Source organism: Suricata suricatta, chromosome 16 (assembly GCF_006229205.1).
Source record: "Suricata suricatta isolate VVHF042 chromosome 16, meerkat_22Aug2017_6uvM2_HiC, whole genome shotgun sequence".
Classification (NCBI taxonomy): domain Eukaryota; kingdom Metazoa; phylum Chordata; class Mammalia; order Carnivora; family Herpestidae; genus Suricata; species Suricata suricatta.
The window spans coordinates 51798512-51821742 of NC_043715.1; the positions used below are offsets into that span (position 1 = coordinate 51798512).

The 23231-nt window shown below is 50.3% G+C and overlaps 1 protein-coding gene and 1 long non-coding RNA gene across 3 annotated transcripts; both read right to left on the minus strand.

Annotated features, from left to right (window-relative positions):
* Positions 1–608: 608 nt before the first annotated feature.
* Positions 609–9377, minus strand: LOC115280540. Of its 2 annotated transcripts, none has more exons than XR_003903829.1 (3): positions 9267–9377; positions 3890–3990; positions 609–801 (listed from the first exon to the last, which is right to left on the minus strand). It is a non-coding gene; the product is annotated as an uncharacterized LOC115280540 (long non-coding RNA). The 2 variants fall into 2 exon arrangements; XR_003903830.1 differs by lacking the exon at positions 9267–9377 and adding an exon at positions 6624–6696.
* A 1871-nt stretch (positions 9378–11248) lies between these two features.
* On the minus strand, positions 11249–22668 carry IZUMO2 (IZUMO family member 2). The gene is made up of 7 exons (XM_029925512.1): positions 22434–22668; positions 22128–22202; positions 16870–16956; positions 16630–16650; positions 15106–15186; positions 12927–13053; positions 11249–11354 (listed from the first exon to the last, which is right to left on the minus strand). Exons 1-7 carry the CDS (start codon positions 22666–22668, stop codon positions 11312–11314), a joined length of 669 nt encoding a protein of 222 aa, XP_029781372.1. The 3' UTR covers positions 11249–11311.
* Positions 22669–23231: the final 563 nt, after the last annotated feature.

Below are 23231 nucleotides of genomic sequence, written 5' to 3' on the forward strand. Positions count from 1 at the left end.
CTCTGCCCCTCCCCCTTCCTCTCTTAAAAAAAAATCCACAGATCAGTTGCTGGTGCAGCCACCTAGAGCTGCTAGGGATGGTGGTGGGTTAAACAGTGCCCAGGACTCATGCTCACCTGGAAACACAATGTGGTCTTATTCGGAAAAAATAAAGGATTGAGATGAGATCATTCCAGAGTAGGGTGAGCCTGAGAACCTACTATGTTCTACATAGTCCTCTAGGTGCTGGGGACACAGTGGCAAAAGACACACATGGACCCCGCCTTCAGGGCTTCTGGGGGCAAGCAGAAAGCAGGAGACCTGTCATACAAAATGATGACACATGCTATGAAGTGAACAGGTGAGGGCTGAGACAGAAACAAAAGGGCAACTCTGATCAGGAAATCTAATGATTTGAGAACGTAAATGTGCACTAAAAACCACATAAATCTCAAATGAATTGTGAAGACACACAGCAAAACCTTGGCGTGCAGGCATAGTTCATTCCGGAAACATGCTTGTCCTCCAAAGCACTTCGACAGCAAAGCAAATTTCAAGAACCATTGGCTCATTTGTGATCATGTGACATTATTCGGCATCGCCCACTACTCGTATTGTAAGACGTCGCTCATTTATCGAGGTAAAATTTATTAGAAACGTTTGCTGGTCTTGCGGAACACTCGTGGGCGACGCTTACTCGCAATCCAAGGCTTCACTGTATTAACGGACAGCAGCGGGAGGTCGTCCGACCCGTAGGTTTCTTCTGTCTAGTGTTCGTGACCATCTGACTGGGGTTTTCTTTTCCTTGCCGTTGAAGGCATCCTGAAGTACCAGGAGAAACAGGATGAATGCCTTGCTTTGGGGCCTGTTGGCTACTTGAGTAAGTACATTATCTCTGTAGTTTGAGCTATTTTGAGTTTTCTGTTCCTTGAAACCCAAAGCATCCTTGGTAATATAGTCTTAAACTATTCTCATTTTTAAAAAATAAGGAAACAAGACAGTCTTTCTTTCTTTCTTTCTTTCTTTCTTTCTTTCTTTCTTTCTTTCTTTCTTTCTTTCTCTTTCTTTCTTTCTTTCTTTCTTTCTTCTTTCCTTCCTCTTTCTTTCTTTCTTTCTTTCTTTCTTTCTTTCTTTCTTTCTTTCTTTCTTTCTTTCTTTCTTTCTTTCTTTCTTTCTTTCTTTCTTTCATGTTTTGTTTTTTATTTTTGAGAGAGAGACACAGAGAGCATGAGCAGGGGAGGGGCAGAGAGAGAGGAAGACACAGAATCCGAAGCAGACTCCAGGCTCTGAGCTGCCAGCACGGAGCCCAATGCAGGGCTCCATCTCATGAGCCGTGAGATCATGACCTGAGCCAAAGTTGGACGCATGACTGACTGAGCCACCCAGGCGCCCCAAAATTAGCTGCTTTTAGATTAAAAATCCAAGTATTCTACACTAGTATGTTAGTAAAGGGGTAGAGGTGAGTCTTTGTGAAGGGAGTGGGCTAAATGTGCTAAGAAAGGTACATACTACATGATGGAATATATTAGAAGGAGGGGCTTAAAGATGCTACCCTGCTGGCCTTGAACATGGGGGGCCACGAGCCAAGGAATGCAGTGGCCTCTAGAAACTGAAAATTCATATCATAAGATATGTTTAAAAATGCAGATAGAGAGGCACCTGGATGGCTTGGTCGGTTGAGTGTCCCAACTTCGGCTCCAGTCATGATCTCTGGTTGGTGAGTTCAAGCCCCACATTCGGCTCTCTGTTGTCACCGTGGAGCCCACTTCAGGTCCTCTGTCCCGGCACCACCACCCCTGCCCCATCCCACTTGTGCACTCTCTCTTTCAAAAATAAACATTACAAAAATAAAAATAAAAATGCAGATGGAATAAAAATTTAATTGTCAAAAAGTCATAAAAATACTAGAATAGAGCACAGGATAATCTTTTTTGTAATGTTGGGGGTGACGAAGGCCTTTCTTACAATGATAGTAGGCCGAAGAACTAGAAAAGAAAATACGAATAGATTTGAATACCTAAAACTTTTAAAATTCTGTATAGCAAAATAGATCACAAAATTGAAAGAGCAACAGCAGGGAGAAAATATTAATAGAGTATATGCCAAAAAGCGAACACGTGTAATACATGAAGATGCGCTCCTATAAATCAGTACAAAAAGGCAGCCCAATTAAACGTGGGCATAATATGGAAAAAAGCAGTTCAAAGACCAAACATCAACAAACACATAAAAGATCAATAATCTCACTATTGAGAGGACATATTTATGTGTTAGATTAGAAACATTTTTATTATTTTTAAATGTTCTATTGATTTTTGAGAGAGAGACAGACAGTGTGCCCCAAATTTCTGCTGTTTTAAGCCGCCAGGTTTGCGGAGACTTGTTACACAGCCCTGGGAAATGAAGGCGTCTCCCTACTGACCGTTCCCAGAAGTGGACAAGCTCCGGCCACTGGAGAAGTGAGGAAGGGAGAGAACGGATGGAGAGACCAAGGAGGCTGCCAGGGGCCAGGCCACGCACGGGTCTGAAGCTGGCGAAGGCAGTGCCCGGGACTGGCTCGCTACTGTCCCTGAGATGGCGGGGGGCAGAGGAGGAGAGGGTCTGCGGGGACACTGTGAGCTCAGGGGAGGCCACCAGCTGCACCAAGTTGGACCTCAGGGGACAGACTGAAGGCACCTCATTCTGTACACACACAAGTTGTGCACAAAAGGTTCACACAGCAGGTTGCCGGCTCTTTCTGGAAAGCCCTGCCCACAAGGCTGCCCTTGGTAGGTGTTTAGGAAGCTGGATTTCGAGAGAGCCCCTCTGGAGGCCATTTTTACTCAGTCAACTGTCTCAAATCGGCTGAGTCAGTATGTTCCAGCTGGTTCCAGTCTAGAATGTTCTAGCTGGTTCAACCACCAGCAGTGCTTGACCCGTGACCTCTCCGGCCCCGGAGTTCTACCTACAGAGGGGCGAGTGGGCAGCTCAGTCAGTAAAGCTTCGACTTCGGCTCAGGTCATGATCTCACAGTTCGTGGGTTCCAGCCCCATATCGGGCTCTGTGCTGACAGCTCAGAGCCTGGAGCCTGCTTCTGATTCTGCGTCTCCCTCTCTCTCTGCCCCTCCCCCACTCATGCTCTGTCTCTCAAAAATAAACATTAAAAATATTTTAATAAAAAAAATGGTCTACAGACATGCAGAAAGTCTAAGGGCAGCTGCCAGCCCACAGGCACCTCGGAAGAAGGTGGCTGGAAGCGCCTCTTCTACATGACTCTTTACTGCCACCTGTTGGAAAGTTTTTATAATAAGTCCAACTCTTGAGGTCATTATCTCCTGGTTTGTGAGTAGGAGCCTTGCATGGAGCTCTGTGCTGACAGCCCAGAGCCTGCTTGTGATTCTCTCCCTCTCTCTCTGCCCCTCCCCACTCACGATCTCTCTCTTTTTCTCAAAATCAATCAGTCAATGAATGAATCCTGCCACTGAGATGAGGCCTCCTTGTGCAGTGCGCAACCTGCATACCTGTATGTGATAACCCTAAAAAACACACTTTTTTTTTTTTTTAATCTCAAGCCATTGTGAACTAGAACAATTCCTGCGTGGCGCTCCATCCCAGACCCGAGCTGGGATACCAGTTCCCATCCCTGACTCCAAGGATAAGGCTTGGGGGTGAAGCAAAACCATCTCTCTTTATTTGGCAACTCAAAGTCTCCCAGGCTCTCGATGACTGATATTTAGACTGTGTCCCAGCTCAGAGCATCCTGCCCCCGTCCCCTCTCCTCCCCACACCTCCCAGCCCCAGAGCCCCTCCCACACTAGCCTCTTCCCCATGATTAGGAGGGGCAGAGGGTCTTCAGGCCACGAGCAGAGATGGAGATGGCTCTCTGCGGGGGCCACAAAATCATCCTGGGGAAGAGGAAACCCAGACTCACCTGGTCCACAGCCATCAGGGTCCCGGTGGCCACTGCTGGGTTCTGCGCACGTGCCTCCAGGAGAAGGACCAGGCCCGGGTCCGCAGGGCTGGAGGAGGAGACTGGAGCAGAGAGGGGGGTCGGTTCTGGCTCAGACACTTTCCCAAAGAGGCCTTGTGACAGTTGGGGGCCCTGGTCTCCTCAGGCTGCCTGAAGCCCTCATTCCATACCCGTAACCACTAGGAATAAGGAGGTTCAGCTCACTGGACCCACAGAGTTCTCAAAGAGGTAGGTGGAGGGGTGCCCGGGGGCTCAGGCGGTGAAGTGTCCGACTTCGGCTCAGGTCATGATCTCACGGTTCACAAGTTCGAGCCCCGCATGAGGTTCTGTGCTGACAGCTCAGAGCCTGAAGCCTGCTTCCAATTCTGTGTCTCCCTCTCTCTGGCCCTCCCCCACTCATGCTCTGTCTCTCTTTTTCTCAAAAATAAATAAAACATTAAAAAAAATTTTAAAGTAGCTGGAATTATCCCCAGATGAGGAAATAGAGGCACAAGACGTCAAGGCCCTTGCTCAAGGTCATAGAGCTCAAGTGTCAGAGCGGGATTCAGACCCAGACGTCTGGCTGCAGAACCAAGCCCCCTTTTCATGCTTACTCTTTTTCTTTCTAAAATAATTTAAATTTTTTTTCAATTTATTGTTGAGAGAGAGAAACAGAGTGTGAGCAGGAGGGTCAGAGAGAGAGGGAGACACAGCATCCTAAGCAGGCTCCAGGCTCTGAGCTGTTGGCACAGACCCCGACAAGGGGCTTGAACCAGCGAACCATGAGATTATGACCTGAGCCAAAGTCGGAGGCTTAAGTGACTCAGCCGCCCAGGAGCTCCCTCCACCCCCGCTTCTTTCATTCAGCATAACGTGTTCAGGGTTCATTCATGTTGTACCACATGACAGGGCTCCGTTCCTTTTTATGGCTGAGTAGTCTTTCACGGACCCCTTTTTGCAGAGTCACTACTCTCTGTCTTACAAATCCTGCATAAGGATCCTGACCCTGCTTCAGATGTTGTTTAAAGAGGGGCGCCTGGGGGCGCCTGGGTGGCTCAGTCGGTTAAGCCTCCGACTTCGGCTCAGGTCAGATCTCACGTTCGTGGGTTCGAGCCCCGCGTCAGGCTCTGTGCTGACAGTTAGCTCAGAGCCTGGAGCCTGCTTCCGGTTCTGTGTCTCTGTTTCTCTCTGCCCTTCCCCCTCTCATGCTCTGTCTCTCTCTGTCTCAAAAAAAAAAAAAATAAAATAAAAATAAAAAAATAAAGAGGGGCGCCTGGGTGGCTCATTCGGTGAAGCATCCAACTCTTGGTTTTGGCTCAGGTTATGATTTCTCAGTTTGTGAGATCGAGCCTCACTTCCGGCTCTGAGCATGGAGCCTGCTTGGGATCGCTCTCTTTCTCCCTCTGCCCCTCTCCCCCAACATGTACTCTCTCTTTCTAAAAACTGCTGAAATAAAGTTTAAAAATCCCGGGGTGCCTGGGTGGCCCAGTCGGTTAAGCATCTGACTCTTGGTTTCTGCTCCAGTCATGATCTCATGGTTTTGTGGGTTCGAGACCCATGTTGGGCTCCATGCTGACATCGAGGGACTTGCTTTGGATTCTCTCTCCCTCTCTCTCTGCCCCTCCCCGACGTGTGCTCTCTCTCAAAAAGAAAATTAAAATGAAATTAAGATTATAAAGCTTAAAAATCCCTCCTCCTAAAAAAAGTCTCTGCCAGAGAAAAGTTGGTGTTCCGACTATGGTCACCCCCACTCAGTTCATCAAATACACTCAGAGATTTATGTGAGGGTGACACCCTCATTGGAGGACAGAATGATAGGTGACATGCAGCTCTGCCCCAAAGGGGCTCCCTGCTCGGTGTGGGAGGCAGGCCTGGGCACAGACCAGGTGGTGGGCTGAATAATGGCCCTAAATTTTTTAAAAAATGTTTTTTATTTGTTTTTGAGAGACAGAGAGCCAGTGTAAGCAAGGGAGGGTCAGAGAGAGAGGGAGACACAGAATACGAAGCAGGCTCCAGGCTCTGAGCTGTCAGCACAGAGCCCAACGTGGGGCTCGAACCCACGAACCGTGAGATCATGACCTGAGCCGAGGCCGGATGCTTAAACCGACTGAGCCACCCCGGCGCCCTGAATAATGGCCCTAAAAAGATACCTTGTGGGATGGACCTGTGATGTGATTAAGTTCAGCACCTTTAGATAGGAAGCTTATCCTGGATCATCTGGGTCGGGTCCTAGAATCGTAAGTGTCCTGGTAAGAGGGAGACAGGGGTGGTGGGGACAGGTCTCAGAGAGAGGAGAGACCCAGAGAAAAGAGAACATGCTCAGGGTGAGGAGGACAGAGGCTGAGGGCATAACTGTGTGGCGTGTGCGGAGGCTTTTGGGTCAGGGTTTGAACCCAGGCCGACCCCTGGGACCTGGGAGAAGCCGTGGAGTCCGTTCCTTGGCCTGCGAAGTGAGGAAACGCACAATATTCCTCCTGGGAGACCACTGACTTCAGGCAAACAGCAGGCGCCCAATTCCTGCATACTGAGGTCATCCAAGGGGAGCGTGGCAGAGGCGCCCTGGGGCCGCCTAGTGAGTGACAGGAGGGGGCGGGACGTCGCCCACAGCGTCCCCCTAGGCACGACTCGGACTGTCTCCGGAGCGCCCGCCAACCTGCCTGGCATGGTCCACACCCACCGCTCGGGCTGGGCTCCCGGCTGTCAGGTCGGGACTCACCTGTGCTTCCCTTGCGGGCGGCGCTGGACCGCTAAGCGGTCCCTCCCTGGGGAGGCTCAGAATGCGCCTGCGCGGTTGCTGTCTCGCAACTATTTAAACCCTGGTTCTTTAAACTGAGTTCAGTCGGTTAAGCGTCCGCCTACCGCTCAAGTCCTGATCTCACGGTTCGTGGGTTCGAGCCCCACGTCGGGCTCTGTGCTGACAGCTCAGAGCCTGGAGCCTGTCTTCAGATTCTGCGTCTCCCCCTCTCTCTGACCCTCCACTGCTCACGCTCGCTCTCTCTCTCTCTCAAAATAAAAACCCCTCAGTTTCTTAGTTGGACTACATTTCCCAGAAAGCTTTGCGGCTGCAGTCTGCCTCCGGCCCTAAGGGCTCTACAGGCGGGGGAAGACTGGGAAATGGAGTCTGGGAGTACGACGTGGGGCAAGAGATAACTTGGTACCGAGTAACGTCTCGCTGTACTGGCACCGTCAGTAATATTCCCATTTTAGTTAGAGTCTTTTAACTGCTCTCCACAAGAGGTGACGTCAGAGTCCATTTAACCCATTTAACCCAAGTTTCCTCTGTAGCTGAAGTCCACAGGACACGTAGAAGTTCACCCCATCTAAACTGATGGTGAATGAATTGAGTCTCTGTCACTGAATTACTCAATACCCCTGGACATTCGCTCCCTGTTTGCCTCAGTGTCACCTGTCACCTAACACCTCTATGGGAAATAGATCCCTACAGTGGGAGCTGGAAGATGTATGTCCAGGAATGCAAGGATGGTTTGGTATTGGGCTATTATATAATTTGCTAATTGATATGACATGGTTACAGATAGTTAGGACCTAGTGTAAGACGTGTGGCTGATGGAGATAGCCCAGGGCATTGTATGAGCACAGAGGAGGGTCTTCAAGCCTCAATCATGGAGGACTTTTGGAGGAAGTCTCAACTTGGCTGTAACTTGGAAGACGAGAACTAATGGGCTAAGAGACATAAATGTCTCTTATGAATGAACGCAGAGAATGAGGTGGGCGGTCCAAGCGAAGGGAACAGAGCAAACACAAGCCTAGTAGAAAGAGATATAAGTAACTCTTTGTGGCTGGCATGCAAGGGTGGGGTGTGGGAGTGTGCTATAATTGAATGTTTGGGTCCCCCCAAATTCATATGTTGAAGCCCTAACCCTCAATGTGACTTTATTTAGAGGTAAAACATGTTGGGAAGTAATTAAGGTCAAATGAGGTCGAAAGGGTAGGGCCTTGGTCCAATACGAATTGATGTTGTATAGAAGTCCATGGGCAGAGTGCTCGCAGGTAGTAAGGGCTCAGTTACTCTGGGGCCACACAGCATAATGGTTAATCCCACTATTTGTTGTGTAACACTGAAAGTCATCAACCTCTCCGTACCTCCCTTCCCCCATTGTACATGGGGAGATAATAATTACCTTAATAAGTAAATGAGATTTGAATAGGTTGATATAAGTAAAGCCATTAAAACAGTATGTTACAGGGGCGCCTGGGTGGTTCGTCAGTTGAGCGTCCAACTTCCGCCCAGGTCATGATCTCACAGTTCTGAGTTCGAGCCCCGCGTCGGGCTCTGTGCTGACAGCTGGCTCAGAGCCTGGAGCCTGCTTCCGGTTCTGTGTGTCCCTCTCTCTCTGCCCCTCCTTTGCTCATGATCTGTCTCTGTCTCTCAAAAATAAATAAATGTTAAAAGAATTTTTTAAAAAATAAATAAAACAGTATGTTACAGGGACACCTGGGTGTTGGGTCTGTTAAGCGTCCGTTCTTTATTTTAGCTAAGGGCCTGATCTCACAGTTGGTGGGTTTGAGCCCTGCCTCAGGCTCTCCACTGACAACATAGAGCCTGCTTGGAATACTCTCTCTCTCTCTCTCTCTCTCCCCCCCCTTCCCTTTCCCGTCCCGTTTGCTCTTTTCTCAAAAATAAATATAGAGGCGCGCCTGGGTGGCTCCTTGGTTAAGCGTCTGACTCAGGTCATGATCTCACATTTTTTAAGTTTGAGCCCTGCATCAGGCTCTGTGCTGACTGCGCCCAGTCTGCTTCCATCCTCTCCCTCTCTCTCTCTCTCAGAAATAAACATAAATAAATAAACATTTAAAAACCAGTATGTTACAGAAAACACTACCTTCATGTTTGCTATCAATATTAACATTACATATCATTTTTAAAAGCTTTTCATAGGGGCACCTGGGTGGCTCAGTCGGTTAAGCGTCCGGGGTTCAGCTCAGGTCATGATCTCACGGTTCGTGGGTTCGAGCCCCATGTCGGGCTCTGTGCTGACAGCTCAGAGCCTGGAGCCTGTCTTAGGATTCTGTATCTCCCTCTCTCTCTGCCCCTCCCCTGCTCGCGCTGTCTCTGTCTCTCAAAAATAAGTAAAAATTATTTTAAAAAATTTTAGGGGCGCCTGGGTGGCTCAGTCGGTTAAGCCTCCGACTTCGGCTCAGGTCAGATCTCACGTTCGTGGGTTCGAGCCCCGCGTCGGGCTCTGTGCTGACAGCTAGCTCAGAGCCCGGAGCCTGCTTTCGGTTCTGTGTCTCCTTCTCTCTCTGCCCCTCCCCCTCTCATGCTCTGTCTCTCTCTGTATCAAAAATAAATAAAACATTAAAAAAAATTTTTTTTAAAGCTTTCAATAGTCCCGACCTCTTGACTTTTGTGAGTGCTGTTCCCTCTGTCAGGAACGTTCTTTCTCCAGGAAAAGGACGCGGCTTGCAACAAGCTTTTACAGCCATTCCTACGGGAACGTTTCGTCTCTCCCCGCCCAGCCCAGCTGGAGCAGGCAACTCTGCGCACTCCAGGGATTCCAAGGAACGTCCCGTAACCTAGCGCTGATATTATAATAATTGTATTGTAACCATTTGATAACTGTCTCTCCCGCCCCCGACTGTGCTCTCCTGGAGCATTCATCACGCTATGAATTTCTTTATCCGGTTATTGTGCACGGTTCCAAGGAAGGTATGGAGTAGCTGGACTTGCAGAGTGAACAACACTGCAAGACCCCTAGGCTAGAGCCTTCGCCGGAGTGGGCTCGGGTCAGGACACCAGCTGAAGAAACGAACGCCAGGTCGAGCATCTTTGACTTCTCTGCTGTAGCCCTGCCCCCGGCCCGCTAGCATGACGTCATGCGGGCCCGGAGCGACCACCAAGACCACTAGGATCCGTTGCCTCCAGAAAAGGGCGCCTGCGCGGGCAGGTGAAGGTCGAGGGGGAGGGAGGGGAGGCCGGGTAGGCGGGAAACTACCATTTCCAGAACCGTTTGGGTTGGCGCTTCTGCTCCAACTCTCCCAAACCGCCCCATTCCAAGCGCTCTCTACCGCGCATGTGCCAAAACCGGTATCTTGGCAACGGATTGCTGGAGTCCGGCTCTTTTAAGTGCACACTCTCCTACCTTTTACTGTAGTGGCTTGGTAGTATCTATGGCAACAGGTGTGGGGGAGGAGAGGATTCTGGGAAATGTAGTTTGAGTCCGGTGAGCTAGTCCTACACTTAATTGCCAAGTTCTAGCATAAAAAATATGAGCAACACTCAGCCCCAGATGTTTCCCTGTCACCTCATAATGGTGACAAAACGTGTCTTAAGTCGATCTTCAGTTTTTGAAAAAATTAGTTGCTTATGGAGAGATTTCACATTAAAAACTTTTGAATTTCTGGGTTCTCTGGAAAACTCTGAAGATCTGGGCGACCGGGTGGTCCCCATGTATGGCTGTTTGCTTATACTGCGGAGCCTGCTTGGAATTCTCTCTCCCTCTCTCTCTCTGACCCTCCTATGCTCGCTTGCTTTCTCAAAATAAACTTTAAAAACAACAACAACAAAAAACAACCAACTCTGAAGGTCTGAAAACACTGGACTGTTACTTCATCGCAACCACAATGGACTGGATCTGAATATTTTCTGTCCCCTATGAATGCGACCTGCAGTGGTAACTCTCTTCCTCAACAATATCTGGGGTCCCAATCCCAGACCCTGAGGAAAGGCACCAAGCTATTTTCCCTGGCTGTAAAGGCCCTCAGTATAATGATCAATATTCTTTTTGCAGGCTTCTCCCCTCCCCCACTATTCTCATTTACTTAACAAATATTTACTCAGAGCCTCCTCTGGGGCAAACATTGTGCTGGCACTGAATCTTCAACTACATTTGATCTTTCTTATCAACCCCCATTCCTCCTACCAAATACCTTCATCATCCAAATCCTGAAAGAGATAGCAATAGTTTCCCTAGTAGGTTGAGAAGCAGAAGGACACTATGTTATCCGCACATCTTTGCTTTCTGCTTTGGTGAGCAAGTAGCAAGAGTTCAGACAGCAAAAGATTTACATGAAAATGTATCTGCATCTATTCAGAAACACAGAAGGTGAAAATTTAAGAGCTCAGACAGGGAGGGGACCTGTATTCTCTACATTGATTACTGTTGTTCCTGTCCCAGACCATCCTTGACGGTCCCACTAGGGTGCGATCGTTAGGATCCATTCCTCCCAAAGTAGGAATGCCGCCCATTCCTCTTGAAGGTCCAAATCACTCCAGCTTTGACGTTGGGTAGTTGGTACCTACAGATGAGTGAGACCTGGTCCCAATCCCTGGAGAGTACTCAGCTGGCGGGTCCTCCAGAAACTGGAAGAGACGTTGAGGAATTTATCATAGACTTTATTAAACTTCTTTTCCTTTTCCCTTACAAACCTGAAACCACGGCCCTACTGCAGCAGGAGTTTTCGGTTTTGCCTGTAAGTAACAGCCCTGGTCGGAGAGAAAAAGCCTGGAGGTTACAACAGAACTTCAGGTCCTTCCAGATTAACTGTCCTCTACCCTAAAACTTCCCTCCAATCATCAGCCTTATTTGGCTCCGCCTGTGACATCATGGGTATCTGGGCAGATTTCTAGGGTTCTTGGCCAATCAGTTGGAGGGAGGAGAGAAAATTCGGGACAGGGCATGAGCTTGAAATGTGAAAACAGAAAGGGTGGGCAAGACCAGAGGAGACTCTGAGAAATACAGACACAGGCCATGAGACTTACAGAGAAGGGAAAGACAGAAGAAAAAAACGAGGAAGAGAGAGAAGGAGGTGCACTGCGTTGAATTGTGTCCCACACAAGATATACCCAAGTCCCAATCCCCAGGACCTGCAAATATGACCCCATTTGAAGATAGGGTCTTTGTGGATGTAATTAAATTCAAGTAAGATGAGATCATTCTGGATTTAGGCTGGACCCTACATTCATTCAAAAACTGGTGTCCTCACAGGAGAAGGAAGAGGGAGACGGGAGACACAGAAGCAGAGGAAAAAGCCATCTGAAGATGGGGGGTGGGGTTGGAGGGAAGCCAAGAAATTAATTGCGAAGGATGCCAGAGAGACCCAGGGGTGAGACAGAACTTGGGCAAGAGGCTGTGGGGGAGAGAAACAAGATTCAAGGCAGAATGGGAAATCCAGAGAAGTGAGAAGGGAAGACAGAGCAAGACATAAATGAAGACTGAGTGAAGAGAGTGGGAGAGGTTCAAACATGGGGGAAGGGGAGAGAGAGGTGGGGAAGGTGCTAGAGAAAGAGAGGGGAGATGGGGGGAAGGGGCTGGCAGCAGTGAGGGGGATTTAAGGAAGCGGAGAGGGCTGACAGGGCGACAGTGTGCAAGGCAAGTGAGATGGGAGCCAGAGACCCAGAGACAGGGAGACACATTCAGAGACAGGCAGAAAGAGACTGAGGGCACAGATTCAACGTGGGGGCGAGAGGGCCGGGAGGGAAAGGAAGGGACTGCAGGAGGGGTGTGACAGAGAAAGCCACATGGGAGAGGCAGAGAGAGGGAGGGAGAAGGGGACACAGAACAAGCTCACATCGAGAGCTGACACTTGTGCTGAGTGCAGATTTAACCCACCACCGGGTGCTGGGGACAGGAGGGGGAGGGGCAGGAGGGGGAGGCAGACTGACAGAAAATGGGGATGGGGGAGCGGTGGGGGAAGGAGGGACGGAGAGACGGAGACACAGAGTGAGTGCAGAGAGGGGTGCCTGGGTGGCTCAGTCATCAGTCATCAGACTCTTGATCTCAGCTGAGGTAATGATCTCACAGTTCGTGGGTTCGAGCCCTGCGTTGGGCTCTGTGCTGACAGCGCAGAGCCTGGAGCCTGCTTCAGATTCTGTGTCTCCCTCTCTCTGTGCCCCTCCCCTTCTCTCTCTCTCTCTCAAAAATAAAATAAAGCATTAAAAAAAGAATAAAGTGAGTGCAGAGGGGACTCCCAAATGACAGACTCAGCCAAGGCAGTGCCATTGTTGAGGGGCCCAGTGGGGCGTTTGGAAGCCCCAGGAGCAGGCAGGATGACTCACGAAGCCACAATGACCCCGAAGGCAAGGACAGCCAGAAACACGGAAACGGTGCCACCAAACACGGCTGGATTCTGCTGGTATCCATGCCCCTTCTCGTACTGCAGGTTCATGCGCGGCTGCCTGTCAGCTGGGGGCGGGGGGGAGACAACCTTGACCCCCAAGTCGTCACCCTTCCTTGGCCTCGCACCCACACCCACCTGCTCCCTGACAACCTGGACCTCTCTCCCCCTCCTCTCGATCCATCCCCTGCCCCTCCCGGGTCTGACTGCATCCATTCCTCAAATTCTGTGTCTCAGGCACCGCTCTAGGTGCTCTGGGTACTGCCTGAGCCCCACCGGCAGACGTGCCTGCCCTCACCACCCCAGGTCTACACGGCACATCACAGTGACAGCGAAGCATCTAGCGCTAAGAAAGTCCATCTGCATATTAGCTGGGGACCCTGAAGGTCCTTGGGAGTCCTATACTGCATCTTCCAATCGTCCCCCCAACCCCCGCCTTTCATTCTGCCAGCGGAGCTTCTTGGCTCCACCGTCAAAGTAGATCGGAGTCTGATCCACCTACTGACCCGGTCCAGCCCCCATCAAAGCGCCTCTCCTGGGGTTCCAGCTGCTCCTCACCCTACAGTTCCCCACGTAGCACCCAGAGGGCGCCCATTAACACCTAAGCCTCTCACTCCCTCTTCCCTCAGAGCCTTCCCTGAGGTCTCCTCTTCATTCAGGACAAAAGTCCAAGTCCTCACCATGGTCCACCAGGCCATGCAGCGGGCTCTGTGCTGACAGCTCAGGGCCTGCTTCGGATTCTCCACTCCCTGCCCCTTCCCCCCTCAAACATAATATATATAAACATTTTAAAAAATAAAATAAAATAGGGGCGCCTGGGTGGCTCAGTCGGTTAAGCATCCAACTTCGGCTCAAGTCATGATCTCACAGTCTGAGTTCGAGTCCCGTGTTGGGCTTTGTGCTGACAGCTCAGGGCCTGGAGCCTGCTTTGGATTCTGAGTCTCCCTCTCTCTCGCTGCACCTCCCTGCTTGCCCTCTGTCTGTCTGTCTCTCTCTCTCTCAAAAAAGTAAACATTAAAATAATTAAAAATAAAATCAAAAAAGAAGTGGAAAACACCTACAATTGGATAGTATGAGAGAGAAGTCCTTTCGTTGTGTCCTGATTGGAAATAATCAGCTGTGAAAGATATTCTGGGAACAATTAGGGAAGCTGCAAAAGGGACTTAGAATCACTTAATATTGAAGAATTGTTGCTAGGTTTTTTTTGGGTATGAGCATGGCCTTGTAGTTTCATAGGAAAAGTGCTTATTTTTTAGAGGTACACACTATGGGTAGAAGCTCACAGTGCTTGGATATTTTTAAAATACCACGTCAGCGGGGCACCTGGCTGGCTCAGTTGGCTGAGTATGCGACCCTTGATCTTGCAGTCGTGAGTTCGAGCCTCATGTTGGGCAGAGAGATTACTTTTTAAGAAATACCATGGCAATAAATAAAGTAAGTGACGCAAATGTGAAGTAATGTCCATCATCAACATAAGTTGACAGGAAGTGCTACTTCAGAGTGTCATAAGGGTGAGTGTGAGGACATGAAATTGGAGACTTTGTTGAAATGAGAGGAACAGTGTGACAGAGAGGGAAAAGCATGTGAACACAGCGTGATGGACATATGGGGGCTCATGTACTATTCTCTCTGCTGGAAGGATCTGCATGTAAAAAAAAAAAAATCTCTGAATGAATGAGTGAGTGAGTGAATTCAGCAGATCCTTCTAGACTCTCCAGGTATGGCACTGGCTAAGAATACAATATCTTTCTAGCACCTGCCATTCTGGCAGTAGAGACATTTTAAAGTTACAGGTGTCTGGCTGGCTCAGTCAGTGGAGCACGCGACTCTTGATCTCAGGTCGTGAGTTCAGGCCCCACATTGGGTTTAAATATTACTTAAAAATATTTTTTAAATCTTGAAGAAAATAATAAATAAAAATAAAGTTACAGTGGAGTCTTCCTTATTGAACATTAGGGGCAAAGCAAATTTCAGAATGTGGAAGCAATGTCTGGGCCACCGTAAGCAGGTGGTGCATGCCGGACTCTGTCTGTGGGGCAACTCCCAGCCCGCATCTGCAGGGTCATGACTGTCTTTATCTCTCATGCACCCCTGGCTTCCCCCACCCCCCAGGAGCTTACCAAAACAGTACTTTCTTTTGATACAGCTGGGACTGATCTTCTGGCAATGTAAACAGTCCAAGACTACTTCTTTCATCAAGTCTGGACAGGAGGGAAGGGAACAGGGGCGTGAGGGCCGGTATCAGAAGAACGGCAAGGGGCAGGAAGGCAGCGGGGAAAGAGGACACGGAATCCCTCGGCTCTCCCGAATTTGGAGGTCCCATGTGCAGCAAAGCAAGCTGAGCAAAATGCACTGATCCGCATGAAAAATACATTTTTTACAGGGCTGCCTGGGTGGCTCAGTCGGTTGAGCATCTGACTGGATTTCTGCTCAGGTAACGGTCCCAGGGTCTTGGTGTGGAGCCCCCCTGCCAGGTTCTACGCTGAGCGTGGAGTCTGCTTAGGATTCTCATCCTCTCTCTCCCTCTCTCCCTTTACCCTTCTCCCCTGTTCATGCTCTCTAAAAAAAAAAAAAAGTTAAAAAAAAGTTATTGACTTGCAGGTGTCCAGTGGACCAACATCTGTTTGTAGACACTCAATTAACTAAACAAATATTTAATTAAATGTTTACAAGTAGAACATTTGCATGTCTATATTCCTGTTTTGCAGCCCCCTGTGACCTGTACTGGCTAGATGCTCACTCATCGGTCCCCTCCTCGTCTTGCAATGCAAAAAAAAAAAAGACCACATTTCCCAGGCTCCTTTGCAGTAGGTTGCGACCACGTGACCAGAGTTCTGGCCAATGGAAAGTGGGCAGTGAGGTGGGGCCAATTATGGCCAGGGTATTAGAGTTCCTGTAGGAGTTTTCCTCTCTCTCCCCTCTGAAGCTACCTTAGAAGCCACAACAGAGGGGCGCCTGGATGGTTCAGTGGGTTGAACATCTAACTCTTGATTTCTGCGCAGGTCACGATCCCAGGGTCATGGGATCGAGACCCTAGTAGGGCCTTGTGCTTAGCATGGAGCCTGCTCAGGATTCTCTCCCTTTCTCCCTCTGCCCCTCTCCCCAGGTTGGGCTCTCTCAGAAATAAAATTTAAGGGGTGCCTGGGTGGCTCAGTCAGTTGAGTGACCGACTTCGGCTCAGGTCATGATCTCACGGTTCGTGGGTTCGAGCCCAGCGTTGGGCTCTGTGCTGACAGTGCAGAGCCTGGAGCCTGCTTCAGATTCTGTCTTTCTCTCTCTCTGCCCCTCCCCTGCTCACTGTCTCCCAAAAATGAATAAAATGTAAAAATAAATTAATAAATACAATTTAAAAAAGAAGCTGCAACATAGGTGCAGCCTATATCCTAAGTCACCATTTTGAATAACTGTTCAACTCTCAGTGGAACTTGGGTAAGAGAGAGAGAAATCTTCCCTTTGTTAAACCACGGAAATCTGGGGTTGCAACCACCTGCATGATCCCTGGGAAATCAGCGATCACTGCACACTACAGCTTTGGGGAGGAAGAGCCACCGGATGGAGCAGGTGATATTGGGGCTTGATTTGGGGGAGACAGGGCAAAGAGGTGCAGGAGGGTGTAGAGAAGGGACAATTCGTCCAGGACTCACGGCAAGTTCTGTGATTGCAGGCTGCAAGAGAAAAGAGCTGAAGTGAGTTAAGTCAGGGCAGTGATTTGAGAATTTAATGGGAAGGGACCCGAAGGGGGAAAGAGAACAGGGAATATTGGGGAGAGACAGAAAAGGCTGAGTCACAGAAGGGGGTGAGCAGAGAGTTTGGGAGGCAAAGTGGAAGGAGGGATGGAATGATCATGGGGGAGCGGAGGGGGGCTTGGTGGAGAGATGCGTCACCTTTTACTTTATACAATTTTAAACCTTTCTTGAGTTCTTTGAGGACTCTCTCCCTGACAGCCACCAGTTCTTCCAGCAGGGGCTCATCTGAGGAGAGACAGAGAGATCCCGGCGGGTGAGAGGCGCCCAGCCAGCCCACCCCACCTGCAGCTTCCGAGAGACAAGGAAATTCCTTTTCAGTCACCAGGAGTAACCAAGACCGGGGATTCCTTAGGTCCACTGGGCAGATCTATGGCCCGGGAGGTCCTGCATCTGGCTTCTGATCCACAGTGGGTGCTCCAGGACGGACCACTTCCACGGGCCTCAGTTTCCTCATCTGGTACGTAGTAGAAGGGTGGACTTGGTCGCCTCTCCTTTCTTCTGACCCGCTCTGCTGTCATCTCTGTCTACACTCATTCCTTCATCCAGGTGACCTCACCCAGCCTCATGGCTTTGTTGCCTACATCTGCGCGGTCCAGTATGGCAGCCACTAGCCACACGAGGCTACGGAGTCCTCGAAAGGGGCTGGTCTGAATGGAGATACGCCGTTAGTATACAATGTATGCTGCCTTTTGAAGACCTGGTGTGAATCAAATAACTGTACGACACCCCAGTCATTTTTAGGCTGGTGGCACGTCGAAACGGTAATTTAGATAGGAGGGGAAACAAAATAAAAATTAATTCACCTGCTTCTTTTACCTTTTTTTTTGAAAATTTTTAATGTTTTATTTATTTTTGATACAGAGAGAGACAGAGCATGAGAGGGGGAGGGGCAGAGAGAGAAGGAGACACAGAACCGGAAGCAGGCTCCAGGCTCTGAGCTGGCTGTCAGCACAGAGCCTGACGCAGGGCTAGAACCCACAAACGTGAGATCTGACCTGAGCCGAAGTCGGAGGCTTAACCGACTGAGCCACCCAGGCGCCCCTCTTTTACCTTTTTAAACACGTGGCTCCTAGCACCTCCCATCACGTTTGCACTGGGCAGTGCTGTTCTCTACACACTGATGTCCCCCGCACTTGTTCAAGAGCTTCAACGGCTCATCGAAGTCCTCACACATGTCGCTAAATGTCTCCACTTGGATGTCTGATGGGTACCTTCCACTCAGGAAGTCTGAAACTGAACCTTGATCTCCTTCAAACCTATCTCCGACCCCCAAGTCTTCTCCACCTTAGGAGACAGGAGGTCCCTGATTCTAATTGCTCAGCACAAATCTCGGCGCTTTGGCTCCTTTTCCTCACACCCCCGCATGCAGCTTATCAACATGGACGAAGCCTGTTTGTTCAACATCTGAGATAGGTCCAGGGATCCGATCACTTGTCCCCCACCCCCTGCCCCCACCCTGGTTCCCGCCATGACCGACTCTTTGCCTGGGCCATCATGGCGGCTTCTTACTCACCCCATGCCCTGCCCAAATCTCTCCTCCACACCCAGAGGGATTTCCCTGAGGGACGCAGTCCACTCACCCGCATCCCTGTCCGCTCAGGGCCCTCCTATGTGACCCAGGATAGAAGCCAAAAGTCCTCACCACAGCCTAGAAGCCTCTTCCCCATCTACCCATCCCCGCCCCCTTACCTCTAGAACCTCATCTTCCACGTCTGTCCCATTCCACCCCAGCCTCCCTGGCTTCCTTGAGGTTCTGTGAATATGCCAAACATAGGCCCGGCTCAGGGATGTGTGTCAGCTGTGCTTTCTGCCCGCGGCCTTCTGTGCCTCTCCTTCAGGCCTGCTCACGGGCCAGCAGGTCAGTGACATCGCCCTGGGCTCAGCCCCCACCCTCCTCTGAGCACCTCCTCCTCTTCCCTGGTCCCTGCGTTATTTTCTCCATAGTATCTGTCCTCATTTACACATTATATTATGCAGTAAAGGGTTAACTCCGCAGGTCTGGGCTGTCCAAACCTTGCACATCCCAAGGAAAGGTTTGGCTCTTCTACATCTTTGGGATATGCAGGCTGTGAACAGTGTCTTTCTTGGGGCGCCCAGCTGGCTCACTTGGTAGAGCACGTGACTCGGTCTTGGGGTCATGAGTTAGAGCCCCATGTTGGGCATAGAGCCTACTCAAAAAAATGGTTGTTTTTTTTTTTAAGTTTATTTGTTTTGAGAGAGAGCCAGAGAGAGTGAGCAGAGGAGAGGCAGAGAGAGGGAGAGACAGAGAGGGAGAGAATCCCAAGCAGGCTCTGTTCAGAAAGTATGGAACCCGATGAGGGGCTCAAACCCACGAACCGTGAGATCATGACCTGAGCCGAAACAAGAGTCCGATGCTTAATCGACTGAGCCACCCAGTCCCCTCATATCTTTTTTTTTCTTATATTTATATATTTTGAGAGACAGCGTGGGGTGGGGGGCAGAGAGAGACTCCCAAGCAGGCTCCGAGCTGTCAGCACAGAGCCCAACACGGCTCAGTCTCATGAACCATGAGATCATGACCTGAGCCGAAATCAAGAGTCTGACACTTAACCAACTGAGCCACGCAGGCGCCCCAAAACCTGTCTTTCTTTCCTTGGGGCTTTGGGCCACGCCAACGGTTCTGTGCTACAGTGGGGTTCCTGATGGAGGCTGCACTTTGCTCCTTGACCGCTGGAGGGCAAGCTGCTAAGTCAGCCACTTGGGCTCCCCGTGCCTCCTTGACTGACCCCCAAATGATATAATAGTCGGTAAATGGGGCGCCTGCGTGGCTCAGTCAGTTAAGCGTCCGACTTTGGCTCAGGTCATGATCTCATGGTTCGTAGGTTTGAGCCCTGCGTCGGGCTCTGTGCTGACAGCTCAGAGCCTGGAACCTGCTTCGGATTCTGTATCTCCCTCTCTCTCTGCCCCTCCGCTGCTCACACTGTCTCTCTCTGTCTCTAAAAAATAAATAAAAGGCATAAAAAAAATAGACAGTAAAATGGTTGGCCTGGGCTCTTCAAAATGCAGAGGGTGATTCCAGAACAGGCCAAGGATCGGAAGGAAACTCTCAATGAAAGGCGTGACATGTGACAGCTGGAGAAGTTGATATCAGACAGTCTGGAGTTTGTGTCCAACTTCCTAGTTCCACTCATCACGCAAGAAAATGTCCTTCCTTGCATTTAGGAGAACCCCCATTGAAGAATTTAGGGTAGAAGTGTCATTAACTCTCAAAGGGTACACACACACACACACACACACACGCACACGCATGCACACACGCACACACACGCGAAAGTTGAACGCGTGGCATATTCACCATTCACTGTACTATTCTTGCAACTTTTATAACCATTTGAATTTTTTCCAAGTATAAAAATCACCTTTGTAGAAGGCAAGAGCTTTTCAAAGGACCGACGTTCAGGCCCAACCCCCGATCCTCTGATCTGTTTGGCGGTGCTGCCTGGGCTTCTGGAATGGTTTTTGGGTTTTGTTTTTATATTTCTTTATTTTGAGAGAGAGGGGTGGAGGGCAAGTAGGGGAGGGGCAGAGAGAGAAGGAGAGACCGAGCATCCCAAGCGGCCTCGGCGCTGTCAGCATGGAGCCGGACGCGGGGCTCAAACTCACAAACCGCTCATTGAGATCATGACCTGAGCCGAAGTCAAGAGTCAGACGCCCCAACGGACTGAGCCGCCCAGGTGCCCCTGGGATGTTTTAAAAGTTCTCTGAGGGATTCCAATGTACCGCCTCAGCTGAGACCACCCGCTCCAAACCTTGTCTGTTAAGGGTCAGATAGTAAATATTTCCAGCACTAAGGGCTAGATGGTCGTGGTCACAGCTCTTCGGTTTGGCCTGGGGGCGCAGAAGCAGCTGTAGACGATAAGTAAATGGAAGGGTGCGGCTGTGTTCTAATAAAACTTTATTTACAAAAACAGGACTGGCAGATTTGGCCCCCAGCTGTATTTTACCTACCAATGCCCTAGGCGTAGGGGCCAGAAACAGCATAATAATCTTACTAGCTAACATTTATTGAGCACTTACTGTTTGCCTCGCATTTGTTCTAAATGCATTTGTACTTCTCAGTGACCGGGAGGTGAGCATTGTTATCCCCAGTTTACAAATGGGGAAACTGAGGCAAAAGAAGTTAAATAGCTTGCTTAAGGTTAGCCAGACTTTGGAACTCAGCAATCTATCCTCAGGACCAATGCTCTGATATCCACACTTGTCTCAAAGTTACAGGATGAGTCCTAACTTCCCTGTTACCCGCCCAGCTTAGAACAGGGCTCTGGTGTTTAAGTTCCCCGGAAGGAGCCCAAGTCTGGTCAAAAGCATTCTATAGGTCTCGTTTCCCCTTTTTTGAAAGTTTTCTTGAGCAGTAACTCACAAACTGTGCATTCACTCATTTAAAGTACACAATTCAATGGCTTTTAGCATCTTCACAGGGCGGTGTAATTGTTGCCACCATTTTAGACTATTCGTTACCCTGAAAAAGAAACCCTGCACCCCTTAGCGTGCATTGCTCTTTTTAAAATTTCATATTCACCAAACGGTCGGGAAATTCTAAAAAACCGAGATCAAATTTGATTTGTAACATCATTCAAATGATGGTTATTTCCTCCTGATTCTAGGACTATTACACGTTTCTCTTCAGCAAAACCAAATAAAACAACCAAAAGACGGATGAGGGGAGGAGAAAAGAAGAGAAATGGAAAACTATGGCAACTTGACAAACATGGCCTCACCCTCAGTCCGTCGATCCTAGGACACGCGGCCTCAGTATTTTGGTGGCCTCCCTCCTACCACTTTCAGGCAATGTTTTATGCAAACTACCCGGTGCGCGCGCGTGCGCGCAGGCACACACATTTCATTCTTTAAGAAAACGGTGGGCCGTTCCGCGGGGTCCACTTCCCTTGCCTCTTTTTTTCTCCTCCCTCTCTTCCCTCCGCTGCTCTTTCAAAGTGGGGCAAACCTTCTGGGCTCCAATCCTCCCACCCGGGACCCGCTCTTGTCCACAGGGCCCTCTACTGCCCTCTGCTGGGGAACTGTCAGAAGGCCCTCCAATGACTAACCCCCTGGGGCCACTGAGCACAAAACTGGAAGGGACCGGGCGGGTAGGGCGGTTAGCAGTATAATGTCTGAGCTGTGTTCTTCGGTCAAGTCACCTAACTTCTCTGAGCCTCAGTCTCCCGCTCTGTAAAGGGCGGATCACAGTAGCGCCCACAGTGATGACCTGTCCTCGGCTATTTTGAGTAAAACACTTTAGAATCCTGCCAGACTATACCTGCTAAAGGCTACAGGCACCGTTTTATTTTGTTTATACCAAGGGGAGGCGTGGTGGACCCGTGGGAAGGGAGGACGGGGAAGGGGGCTGGGAAAAGGCTTTGCCCCTTAGCTCTTACCTCTTAGAGAATTTACCATTAAGTGGCCTGTTTGGTTCTTGATAAAGGACACCACGTGTTTCAGGTGATCTATCCCTGGGGGCAAGAGGGGAGGAGACTCCAGTGGGTCCCTCAGAGAGCCAAGGGGCACCCCCCTCGCCATCTTCCTCGAGGCCCGGTCCCATCATCCCCTCTTGGGGACTGCGGTTCCCAAAGCATCTGTCTCCCACCTCAGCCTGGGGCTACCCCTCCCATGAGTGCCTTCCCCCGCCCACCCCGCCCCAACACACACAGTGTGCCAGGTACCCTCCCCTCGCCAGCACGCACCCACTTTCCCCACAAACGCGTTCAGAGCGTAGTCGCGGAAGAAAGGCCCCTCCATGCCCAGCAGCAAGGCCCGGGCGCGGACCCGCAGCTGCTCCTGAAGGAAGCGCTTCGGGACGAGGGCCAAGCGCAGCTGGCTCAGGGCCTCCTGCACCGAGGGGTCACACTGCAGGCAGCCCCGGGCTCCGGGGGCACGCAGGCCCAGCAGCAGCAGCAGCAGCGCCAGCGCCAGAGGCATGGCAAGGCCTTTGTGACATCACGGAGAGAGAACCGGGCCGGCCCCACCCCCAAGCCAGGGCGGGGTCAGGGAGGAGGGGGAGGGGGGTGTTCTCTGTGTGCAGGCACCTGTTTGCCGGGCACTTGCTATGTGCCAGGCGTGGTTCTAGAAGCTAGCGAGTGAGTCCAGAGAAACAGGGCTCTGCCTTGCCCTCCTGGATCTTACATTCATTCACGCAACCCGTATTTATTGAGCACGTGCTATGTGCCAGGCCCTGTTCTAAGCACCCGATGGAGAACGGACAGGCTCTGCTCACATGGAGTTTACATTCGCTTGTTCAACAAATTCCAGTGGACCAGCCACTGCTGGAGTAAGATGGACGCAGTCCTGGGGCGCCTGGGGGACTCAGTTGGTTAAGCGTCCAACTCCTCATTTCGGTTCAGGTCATGATCTCACAGTCAAGAGATGGAGCCCTGGGTTAGGTTCCACGCTGGGTGTGGAGCCAGCTTAAGATTCTCTTTCTCTCTCTTTCTCTCCCTCTGTCCCTCCCCCACTCACTCTCTGTCACTGCCTGTCTCTCAACA